This window comes from Rhinatrema bivittatum, chromosome 6, assembly GCF_901001135.1.
Source record: "Rhinatrema bivittatum chromosome 6, aRhiBiv1.1, whole genome shotgun sequence".
Lineage (NCBI taxonomy): Eukaryota > Metazoa > Chordata > Amphibia > Gymnophiona > Rhinatrematidae > Rhinatrema > Rhinatrema bivittatum.
The window spans coordinates 105046141-105058643 of record NC_042620.1 but is presented as its reverse complement, the minus strand read 5'-3'; the positions used below and the strand labels follow the sequence as shown (position 1 = coordinate 105058643).

Below are 12503 nucleotides of genomic sequence, written 5' to 3'. Positions count from 1 at the left end.
AAGAAAGATATAGCAGAATTAGAAAAGGTACAGAAAATGGTGACCAAAATGATAAAAGGGATGGACAATTCCCCTATGAAGAAAGGCTAAAGAAGTTAGGACTCTTCAGCTTGGAGAAGAGTCGGCTGAGGGAAGATATGATAGAGATCTATAAAATAATGAGTGGAATGGAATGAATAAACGTTAATCAGTTGTTTTCTCTTTCAAAAAGTACAAAGACCAGGGGATGCACAATGAAGTTACTAGATAACACATGTAAAACTAAAAAGAGAAAATATTTTTTTACTCAATGCTTAATTAAGCTCTGGAATTCGTTGCCAGAGGATGTGGTGAAAGCTATTAGTGTAGCTGCATTTAAAAAAGGTATGGACAAGTTCCTGGAGGAAAAGTCTATAAATCATTATTAATGAAAAGTTGCAGAAATCCACTGCTTATTCTTCGGATAAGCAGCTTGGAATCTATCTAACCCTTGGGATCCTGCCAGGTAGTTGTGACCTAGTTTGGCCATCAAGCCCATAGCCCAGTATCCTGAAAACAGGATCCTCTGCTTGATGGACCTTTGGTCTGACTTAGTATGGCAAATCTTATGTTCTTATGTTACCTGTTAGTAAATTGAGGAGGTGGATGGTCTGCACTCTATGGCAGAGAAACAGGGTAAGAGGGTAAATGCACCATTTTCCGCATCAGCTTTTACAAGTTTGTAGACTGTCATCTTCTGTAATTGTTTGTTACAGCTTCTACTGTGATTTGTTATGAATTTTGTCAGTTGTGAAGGTTGGAAAAAACAATACCTAATATTTTGATATAATACACAACATTTGCAAGGGAACCTTGGTTTGAATAGAGCTCCCATCTGCAAATGTTTTGGTCTCATTAACAGAAATTGCCTTCTTCTCGTTTGTGTTTCCTTAGTAACATCTGGAAAAATCTTCACATTTAATTGACAGAATTTCTCTTTGATATTTCTAAAGTATAACCTTAGAACACAATCTCTATCTGTAGTTAATAGAAAAGAGATAAGCTTGAAGCCTTTAACAAAAGGAATAGAAAGTCCTGATACTAAAGTAAATAAAGTAATACTTGATGATGTCAAAAGAGATCAGGCTAGAGAGTCAACTAAGGCAGATATAAAACAATTGGTTGAACACAATGTAATGTTAATGAAAGAAAATCAGTATGTTATAAGAAAAATTGGAAAATCTTGAAAATCGGATCTGTAATAAAAATTTAAGGCTGGTAAACATTCCTAAGTTACCAACTATTTCCGTGAAAGAAATGTGGAATAAATTTGCTTTGGAATTTTTAAAAATTCCTCAGCAGGCTATGCCTCCATTTAATCAAGTTTACTATCTTCTCTCGTGGAAGACAGAGGTAGAAAAGGATCAGGATTTTCAAGAAATGTCCCCTTTGATTGTATCAGAAATATTAGAATCATCAAATTTGGGGGAGGATCAACCGGTCACAATGATTATCTCTTTTCTATTAATGACAGTACTATTTTTTTGTAGCTAGAGAGATAGTGTGAAGTACTATAGCACTAGAGAGCTAGTAATCAAGAGCTTTTGATTCACTGAACTCTTGGACTAAAACATTTATATAAGCTTGGCAGACCTTGAATTCAGCTAGAGAAACTAGGCTACAAAGGTTATCTAGGCTACAAAAAGTTTGCATTCTAGGAATGTTTTCCATGGATACAAAACAGAAAGTTCTTTGAGGCAGTATTAAGATGAATATATTAGTTTACTTAAAGTAGAGTAATCCAGATCTTCCAGTACAAAGTGCTAAAGTGCAGTTACCTGGTATTAACCAAAACACTACCATGTCTTTTTTATTAGAAAGGTTCAAAATACTTCCATTATACAGAATGCCTGAATGAAGAATCTTTTGAAAATACAAGTCTGGTGTCTTTAGGTGGGGGTGGAACTGTTTACACAGCTGAGGGATTAGTCAACTGTACTCTGCTTTTCAGGATTACAAAGTCTTGCACAAATGTTGGCATATATGACAAAGGTATCCAGAGCAATCTAGCGTCCATGCCTGCACTGTAACGAGGGCGAGGGTACTGGCTTGTTAAAGCATGCTCCATGCACCATGTGACCAGGGAAAGGTCTTCGTTCATAACCTGCTTTGTAAACTCTTCTTTTTTAGCTGCATCTGGAAAAGACAAAGCATTTGTTGTTTATGGACAGCCCCAATGAAACAAAAAGTGCAACTATTTTTTTTCTCCTTCATTCAACAATTATCTACAAGCCTTGGAAAGATTTTCATTATTCCCATAATCACCACCTACCTCTAGACTAAGTGACAGGTCTGCTGCTACTTTGTTAAATTGTACTGTTGTTTATGGATCCTGTTTAATTCAGGTTCATAGTGCCAGCCCTTTAAAACTGCTAACAGGTTCTTAGAAGGTTTGAAAGGATCAGCAGTGTATGTCTGCACACCATTAACTGTCATTTTAAGCAAACGGAGACTTGTTTCAGGGATTTCCTTGCTTTAGGGCTACAAGGCCATATATTGCTTTTTAATTGGGACCTCTTTTTTTTGAATTACAGAGCTCAGCCTGTGCCCTCTTTGCTTGTGACACTAGGAAACAATTAAGAACCCGCTGCCTGATGATATGGGAGCAGGAAGGACACAGCTTCTCCTTCACAGTACATTTTCACTGAGAAACAACTGAGACATTCGAGTGATTCTAATTAGAAAATGAGCTGGAAATCCTAGTGCATCATCTCTCACTGCATATCACCTCATATTTTATCTCTCTCTCTGATTCCTGACTTATCTCCCTTCTTGTCTCAGACTATTTTCTGAAGATTTAAGGAAGTTTATGAGATTACCATGTCTGTAAGTGTGTGTGAATCCGTGTGTGTGTCCCCCCCCCCTAATAATTTTTTGGTTTGGTGTCCTGTGTACACCAAAACTTCAGGACATGTCTGGGGAGGGTTGCGGAAAAATGAGAACTCCAGCTGACATTTTTTTTTTGATCCACATATATGTGCGGACCGTAGATGCACATGTCCCGGAAAGTAGGCTTTTTCAGTTCTGAGTGGAATGTCTTGTTTTCTTCTTCCCATAATGGTGTGCAGACTTTCTGAAGTTTAACAAGGCAGATTTCAGTTTGATTTGAGTCTAATGCAATTTCCAGAATCCCTGAGTACAACTAGTAAAATAAAAAATATTTTTTCCTGCAGATTTCAGGAAGATCCCATACAGATTTGTGGAAATCCAAGACAGACACAATATTCTGTTTGTGGCACTCCCTTTGAAGAGCTTCCAAGACATGCAGATGGTCAAAAATACAGCTGCATGAATGGTTCCTGAATATGGGTTAAAGCTCCATATCAGCGCTGGCTTCCACCCTTTTATAGATGTGAATTTAGAACCATTGGTCTTGAGTTTAAGGCTGCTGCATACCTTACTGCATAACTACACAGATATGCTCCATCTATCAAAAAATACAAGTTAGTCAAAACATGTGCTGAAGCCTTTACCAGTATTGTGCCAATATTTTTTGAATTCCTTGCCAAAGGAGTTGAGATTAGATAAACAATTTTTTAAAATTTAAGCAGCTTTTGAAAGCACATGTGTTTTTGTTGGTCTATTCTTAATTTTTTATATAAGAATATTTATTATAGACTGCTGTATGTGATTGTTTTCCTACCTAGAGGGCCTAAGAGTATTACAGTATGATAGTAGGGGAGAAGTTCGATTATTTAATCTTATGAGCTAGATTTATTGTAAATACTATATTTTATTATTATGATTTTATTGTATATAGAAACATAGAAACAGAAATGATGGCAGATAAAGACCAATCAGCCCATCTAGTCTGCTCAGCAAGCTCCCCCACTTATTTTCCCATACTTATCTGTTTCACCAACCACCAAGTTCAGGGCCCTTGTTGGTAACTGTTTGATTCAAACTTCCTGCCATCCCCTGCCATTGATACAGAGAGTAATGTTGGAGTTGCATCAAAGGTGAGCATAAGGCTTAAAGGTTATGGGTAGTAACTGCCACATCAAGCAAGTTACCCCGATGCTTGTTTACCCAGACTGCACAGATCCATGCCTTGTTGGATGTTGCCTGAATGTAAATCCTCTTTTCCACATTTCCACATTTCCCCCTGCTATTGAAGCAGAGAGCAACGCTGTATATGCATTCAAAATGATGTATCAGGCATAATTGGTTTAGGGTAGTAACCACCACAATAAGCAAGCTACCCCCACGCTTATTTGTTTTCCCAGACTGTGTAGTTCAGTCCTTGTTGGTTGTTGCCTGAATGCAAATCCTCTTTTCCACATTTCCCCTTGCCGTTGAAGCAGAGAGTAATGTTGGAGTTGCATTAACAGTGTGAAGGCTTATTGAGTAAGGGTAGTAATAATCACCAGATAGTAGCCTCCATTCCAGCAAGCCACCCCCATGGCTCTTCTCTTCATTCCCATCTTCTAGCCTTTATGGATCCACAGTGTTTATCCCATGCCCCTTTGAAATCCTTCACAGTTTTAGTCTTCACCACTTCCTCTGGAAGGGCATTCCAGGCATCCACCACCCTCTCCGTGAAGAAATACTTCCTGACATTGGTTCTAAGTCTTCTTCCCTGGAATTTCAAATCATGACCCCTAGTTCACGATTTTGGGATATGGTTTTGGTTTGTTGAAATGTTGAAATTCTACTGCTCTTTGGGGTAGATATTATGTACGCGCAGGCGTACTTTTGTTCTTGCACAAGGCGCGAACAAAAGTACGCTGGATTTTATAAGATACGCGCGTATCTTATAAAATCTGGGGTCGGCGTGCGCAAGGGGGTGCACATTTGAGCACATTTGGAGCGGCCTTGGAGGGAACTTTCCTTCCGCCTTCCCTCACCTTCCCCTCCCTTCCCCTCCCTAACCCACCCCCCCCCCCGGCCCTATCTAAACCCTTTGTTGGCAGATTTACGCCTGTGGAAAGCAGGCGTAAATCTGCGTGCGCCAGCGGCCTGCTGGTACGCCATCACCCGACCCGGGGGCTTGTCCGGTGGCCTCGACCACGCCCCTGGGCCGGCACCACGCCCCCAGGCCTGCCCCCGAAATGCAGCGTCACTCACGGCCTGCCCCCGAAACGCTGCGTCACTCGCGGCACGCCCCCGACACGCCCCTGACACACCCCCAACACGCCCCTCCATGCAAGCCCTGGGACTTGTGCGCGTCCCGCTGAGCCTATGCTCAGGTTTTCGGGGGCTATGCGCGTATTGTACGCACGTAACCCTTTGAAAATCTACCCCGTTGCCTGGAACATAAATGAGAGCACAGGGTCTTTCTCAATTTGTTGAAATGATCAGGTATCAAATTATGTTGCTGACTTCTTTTAATGAGGTTCACACATCCCTACTATCCATTCCTGGTTTCCTTTTTTGCCTCACTCTTTGCTACTTCAGTTTCTTGCATGTTCTCTCTGCATCTACTTCTTTTGACCCATACTTTGATTAAACGTCAGCAGCACATACAATACCTTTAAGTCACATATACAACCCAAGCATCTCAATTTTGCAAAGTTACTTTTGTAGGGTCACTATATTGGTGCAGCTATAAAATCAGCAGAAAAAGAGATGAGGCAAGCAAATGGACTCTGAACCACACTTCTAAGAGCAAAATTTTTGAGATGTTATATCCTACATCAGCAAGTGCCAATCAGTCAATTAGCTGTGGAATACAACAGTTATGACTGTAAGCACACAAGGAGCCAATCATATACACCAGTGAGAAACAGTTCTCTCAAATTGTTCAAATCCTTCATAATCCATTTTTATATGTATTTTTTCTGAGCACATAAAAAATAAAAATTCTTAACACATGAGGATGTACTTATCTGTTGTGGCTTAAATTGAATAATGAAGAGCCAAAACAACACTAGTATTACACAGCTTTAGTGACTCAATGGGCATACATCAAAAATAAAAAATTGGTAAACACATGCAGAGGTTGAAGAATGCTGGCAATCAAATATGAGATAACCATATGTAAGTCACAACAGATAAGATGTTGAAAGTTTTATGTTTAGTTTTTATGTGCAAAGAAGAAAATGTATATAAAAAAATGGAATTATGGGCAATTTGAACTGTTTGCTAGAACTATTCCTTGTTGTGGTACATGATTATTAGTTCTTTGTATGCTTAGAGTTACAACTGTTATATTACACAGTTAATTGACTGCACAGCACTTACTGGTGTATGATACCCTTTCTCATAGTTTTAGATCTTAGAAGCGTGGCTTGGAGTCTATTTGCTTACCTCATCTCTTTTTTACATGATTGCTCTTGGGTGTAGCTATAAAATGAGATGAAAAAGCAATGCTGCAACTAGAAAAAGGTAAAGAATGACAAGATATGCACATCTGAATGGACACAGTACTTCATGATAAAACACAAATTGCTCTAATTCTTTTTCAAGCTGCTCTCACCTCTGAGTAGATAATCTTCTCCATATTGTGTTTTAACATCTGGTGGAAGCTTACTCCAGATGTCCAGCCTTTCCTTCACCACCTTATTTGCATCAGTTAGTGGTGTTCTGAATAATCCCGGCTCAATGCAAGAAACCTTCACTCCAAATTCTTTCATGTCCCGACTGCAAAAATAGCACAGTGACATTATTACATTTCATTTTTAATCTTATATGTTATTTCATTGATAAAAAAATATCTGCACCTAAGGTAGAATAAAGTGAAATAACTGCTCGACTGTATTGCAAACATTGGAGCTTATTGACTAAGGCTAAGCCACATTAAAATCAGGTGTCAATGTCTAATTTGAACATGTTGGATTTACTAAAGACTTAATTTTAACATCCAATGTATTAAAGGGCATTAAGTCTTTAGTAAATCCAACAATAAAATCAGATTTCATGTTAATGCGTTGCCAGCTGCAATAACAAAAACCATGATAAGGATTTTGATCTCTCCCACCCTCCCAGTCAACTGTAAGGCCTTTCAGGCCAAAATTTCCCCAGCCACCTAATAAAATAAATAAATAAACCCATGTATGAACAGAAGACTCCTTTAGGGCCGGGCCTTAAATCCTCAACCTACAACCCATGATCTATAATCAAAGTCTCTCATATTAAACAAATTTCCCCTATTCCCCCTTCCAGGCCCCTGGTAAGTACCACCAACCCACCACTATCTACTTCATCTGAAGTTGTCCAATGCAGATGGGAGACGGAGAGCACACCATTCCCTCCAGCCCCTTCAACTTTCTCCAGTCAAATGGTGCCAATGATCTCTGATCTCACATAGCTCCACATGAGGTTAGCCAATGTCATTTCACATGGGAACATCAGAAGGGCTGGAAGAAGTAATGCTATTTCCACCCCATCTACATTTTGACAACACCAGATGGGCTAAGTGGGAAGAGTCCTTTCCAGTGTCCTAGAAAGAGAACTGAGGCTGATTTGATTGGCCCAGGGGCATTAATTGTGTATCAGGGGATGATGGGTCAATGGTTTAAGACTCAGGGGGCACTTCTTGCTCACTCATAGTGAGGATCTTTGGCCTAGAGAGACCTTACTATTCATTGGGAGTGGTGTTGGAGAGGAAATTGGAGCCCCCATTGGGGATAATGCAAAACCTCAAATACACCTCCAAAAGTGTAGTTAAGTTGTTGCATTGCTAGGTAGTTAATATAAATTGTATAGAAACCTATTTTAATATTATTTATCAACTTTGCATGAATATGAATATGATGCAACTCATTAAAACATTTTTGCATTATACCAATTTTTCTGTTACAAGTAACATGTTTGTGAGTTACCATTAGTGCACATTAGCATGTTAACATATATTTTTTTAACCCTTTAGAAAATATGTCCTATAATGTGTAAAAACACAAATGATATGGGTATAATGACACGTTTACCTCTTTGCAAAATGGGCACATTCCTTTAAGCCTCTGTGAATTTCATATAACTTTATGTAAATAAACTGAATCTAGAAGTTTCTTAAAACTAGGGATATGCACATGTAATGGGACAGATTTTCAAAGGGTTACGCACGTAAGATACGCACGTAACCTCCAAAAAGCTGCCCCTTCCACCCCCTACGCATGCCGAGTCTATCTTACATAGGCTCAGCGGCGCGTGCAAGCCCCGGGATGCGCGTAAGTCCCGGGGCTTTCCTGGGGGGGCGTGTCGGGGGCATGTTGTGGCCGGCGTGTCATCAGGGGGTGTTCCGGGGCTGAGGCCGTGGGTGTGGTTCCGGCCCAGGGGCATTCCAGGGGCGTGGCCTCGGCCTCCGGATCAGTCCCCGGACCGAAACATGGTGGGCCAGCAGCCAGCCAGTGAGCGCTAGTTACACCTGCCTTGGGCAGGCGTAACTTGTAAAATAAAGGTGGGGGGGAATTAGTTAGGGCTGGGGGGTGGGTTAGATAGGGGAAGGGAGGGGAAGGTGGGGGGGCCGGAAGGAAAGTTCCCTCCGAGGCTGCTCCGATTTTGGAGCGGCCTTGGAGGGAACGGAGGATGGCTGCACGGCTCGGCACGCGCAGGCTGCCGATTTTGCGCAGCCTTGTGCGCGCCGACCCTGTATTTTATAACATGCGCGCACGCACCTTTTAAAATCTACCCCAATATTTAAATTTTGCAAATATTTTTACATGCAATCTACAACATTTGAAAATTTATGTAAGTATTCAGTCTTTCAAAGGAGAAATCCTGCCCAAAATAAGGAAAACAGCAACATTTGCCAGATCTGAAGTGCTTCACCTTAAAATAAAAGGAAAGAAAAATCATTGTATTACTGTCAAGTAACACCTTAGTGCTACCCCTAATACCCACTCAGAGTTAACCTCCTGTAGACACTTAAAGGGTCCTACTAAGCACTGCCCAGACCCTGTCTGTATCTGGGCAATTGCTTTTATAATGGCAACCTCTTTCCAACCAACTAGGTTCCCGCATGCCTCTGGGCAAGTACTTGGCCCCAGAACCTATCCCCTGAGACCCACAAACCTGGGCGTCACACAGTTTCCAGAAATGCACCTACAGACCAAATATATAAAAATGCTGGAATCTCTAATCAGAGCTAGCAAATTTAAAATTTATTTTTTTTTAACAAATAGTAAGAACAGTGAGCAGAAATAAGATTTTAATTTTAAAACAGATGACATGACAGGGATATATATAGTTATTGCTATTTAGTAGAGATGTGAATCGTGTCATCGATCGTCACGATCGATTTCGGCTGGGAGGGGGAGGGAATCGTATCATCGCCGTTTGGGTTTTTAAAATATCGTTAAAATCGTGAAAATCGTGAACCGGCACACTAAAGCACCCTAAAACCCACCCCGACCCTTTAAAATAAATCCCCCACCCTCCCGAACCCCCCCCCCCCCAAAATGCCTTAAATTACCTGGGGTCCAGCGGAGGTCCGGAACGACCTCCTGCAGTCGAATCGTGTTGTCTTCGGCCGGCGCCATTTTCAAAATGGTGGCGCAAAATGGCGCCGGCCGTAGACAACACGGTTCGACTGCAGGAGGTCGTTCCGGACCCCCGCTGGACTTTTGGCAAGTCTTGTGGGGGTCAGGAGGCCCCCCCAAGCTGGCCAAAAGTCCCTGGGGGTCCAGCGGGGGTCCGGGAGCGATCTCCTGCCGCGAATCGTTTTCCGTACGGAAAATGGCGCCGGCAGAAGATCGACTGCAGGAGGTCGTTCCGGACCCCCGCTGGACTTTTGGCAAGTCTTGTGGGGGTCAGGAGGCCCCCCCAAGCTGGCCAAAAGTCCAGCGGGGGTCCGGAACGACCTCCTGCAGTCGATCTCCTGCCGGCGCCATTTTCCATACGGAAAAACGATTCGCGGCAGGAGATCGCTCCCGGACCCCTGCTGGACCCCCAGGGACTTTTGGCCAGCTTGGGGGGGCCTCCTGACCCCCACAAGACTTGCCAAAAGTCCAGCAGGGGTCCGGAACGACCTCCTGCAGTCGAATCGTGTTGTCTACGGCCGGCGCCATTTTGTGCCGCCATTTTGCGCCGCCATTTTGAAAATGGCGCCGGCCGAAGACAACACGATTCGACTGCAGGAGGTCGTTCCGGACCCCTGCTGGACCCCAGGTAATTTAAGGCATTTGGGGGGGGGGGGTTCGGGAGGGTGGGGGATTTATTTTAAAGGGTCGGGGTGGGTTTTAGGGTGTTTTAGTGTGCCGGTTTTCCCGCCCTCCCCCTTCCCCTCCCCCTTCCCCCGATTTACGATTTTTTGACGATAAATCAGGGGAATTGTTATTGTATCGCGGCTCTAACGACTTTTGACGATTTAAAATATATCGGACGATATTTTAAATCGTCAAAAAACGATTCACATCCCTACTATTTAGACAAATTTCACTGTACATAACCATTGCTGGTGAGATTCAGGTTTGGCTGTTGTCACAAGGATGTGTAGAGCTGAGAGAGGGCTTTGGCGCAAGCCTGGTTCCTCTGCACTCCCAGCCAAGACTGAGAACTTCTAGTACATTTTGGGCTAGTCCCCACTAGAACAAGTACTGTATAACCAATGATAGCCCAAGGCACTGTCTTCCTGACCAACATTACATTTTCTTGTGGAGATTGGGGGAGGCATTCCAAGCCTCATTTTAGGATATATATAACAGGCTAACCTGCTTAGTCCTAGCTGCCACCTACCTGTCAGTTCAGGGATTGCATAGGAAAGGAGCTCTTACCAGGGAAAGAAATTCTTCTTACCAGGGAAATCAGAAAGGTCTTAATGCAAAATAAGAAATCTCAAAAAGCACAATGATCACCAGTTTGCTACAATTAAAACTTTGTCAATCTTGTAAAATTGATTACATTGAGGATAAAACTTACCTTAAACTGTCATTAAATCCTTCTACTCCATATTTTGCAACAAAATATCCACCTCCACCAGCTGCAACTCGTCCTCCAACGCTGCCCATATTTACTACTCTTCCCCTGGCTTTCTTTATCAAGGGAAGCAAAGCTAATGAAACATTTATTAGGCCCAACAAATTAACTTCAATGGGTGCTCTGAAGTGGTCAATGTTCAGCCAGTCAGTAGGAGCCAGTTTTCCCATGATCCCAGCATTATTAATCAGTCCCCAGAGACCTGCGGAGAAATTGAAAAAACAAAACAAAACTCAACAAAGCAAAACATTAAACAAATCTACATTATAAGAGGGACTTCTTGAACTACCTTGTCCAGAAGCAGAATAAGTTGGTGCCTGATATTCAAGATTCCTATGATTTAGGCTGGAGGTAATCGGCATGGCATGCCGTTCTTTGTCTCCGAGAGCAGGAAGCTGATTTGTAAGAACCATTTATATGAATATATAAAAAAAGACTTGGGCTTCCAATTGTACTGAAAGCAATTCAGTCTACTTACATTATAAGGGGGGTGGGGGGGGGGAGGGGGAGGGTGGAAGTCCTGTAAAAAAACAAAACAAAACTGCAAAATGGCAATTTTTCTCCATAGAGATAGAAGAGGTCACAACTCTTGTAAACAAATCTCCTGCCCACCAAGTATTAATGGAGCATTCCTTGAATTTCTATGTATATATCAACAATGATCCAATAAATATAATAAACTAAGGGTGGCCAACTCCAGTCCTCGAGAGCCACAAACAGACTGGATTTCAGGATATCCACAATGAATATGCATGGGATATATCTGCATGCACGTGCCTCCATTGGATGCAAATCTAGCTCATGCAGATTCCATGTGGATATCCTGAAATCCTGATCTGTTTGAGGCTCTCGAGGCCCAGAATTGGCCACCTCTGTAATATACAATATAATAGTTCTCTATAATTTCAAAGTGGTTTTTACAAGGAAATATTTCTGTACTTTGACTCAGGGCTTCATCCCTACTCAGTTTTGAGCTTTCACCTCCACAAAACTGATTTCTAAAAATATAAGAGCTTGCTCTTTTTTGATTCTTGAAAAAATATTAATACATGAACATTTTGAACTTTTAAAAAAAAAATGTGAATGTAACTAAATTCCTAGTTGAGTCATCAATTCTTGTATTGCATAAACACATAGAGCAATGATTTATTTATTTATTTATTTATTTATTTAACAGCTTTTAATATACCGGTGTTCGTGCAAGCACATCACACCGGTTTACAATAAACTTGAGAAAGGAGGAAATTACAAAAAACAGGGAGTGGGGGATGGAGCAGGAGCGAAAAAGGGGGGGGGGGAGAGAGAGGGAGGAAGGTAAGGAGGAAAGAGAGCAGCTGAGCAGGTAAAAGGAACGTAGCAGTATTTACAAGAGAGGTTGCTTAACGGGGTTATACATTGTTGTTTAATTACAGCGGTTAAGGGGGGGTAAAAGATTATATAGGGGAGAAGAGTGGATGCTTACTTACAACAGTTATGGGATATAATGAAAACTTATTTGAACATTTAAAAACACAAAAATGTAAAATATTAGCTTATTTACAACAGTTATGGTTATAGCAGGTACTAAAAGGGAGCTTGATTTAAGGTTTTTGGCGCAGGTTAAATGTTTTAAAATTGATAATGCAGCGGAG

The 12503-nt window shown here is 41.7% G+C and overlaps 1 protein-coding gene across 1 annotated transcript in view; it reads right to left on the bottom strand.

Moving 5' to 3' along the window:
* Positions 1-1721: 1721 nt before the first annotated feature.
* Positions 1722-12503, bottom strand: part of DHRS9 (dehydrogenase/reductase 9) — a 30202-nt gene continuing 19420 nt past the window's right edge. Inside the window, exons 3-5 of the mRNA XM_029605678.1 lie at positions 10816-11074; positions 6437-6600; positions 1722-2154 (exon numbers count right to left, since the gene is read on the bottom strand). Of these exons, the coding sequence (XP_029461538.1) occupies positions 1928-2154; positions 6437-6600; positions 10816-11074 (650 nt within the window). The 3' untranslated portion in view covers positions 1722-1927. The remainder of the gene's footprint in view (positions 2155-6436; positions 6601-10815; positions 11075-12503) is intronic.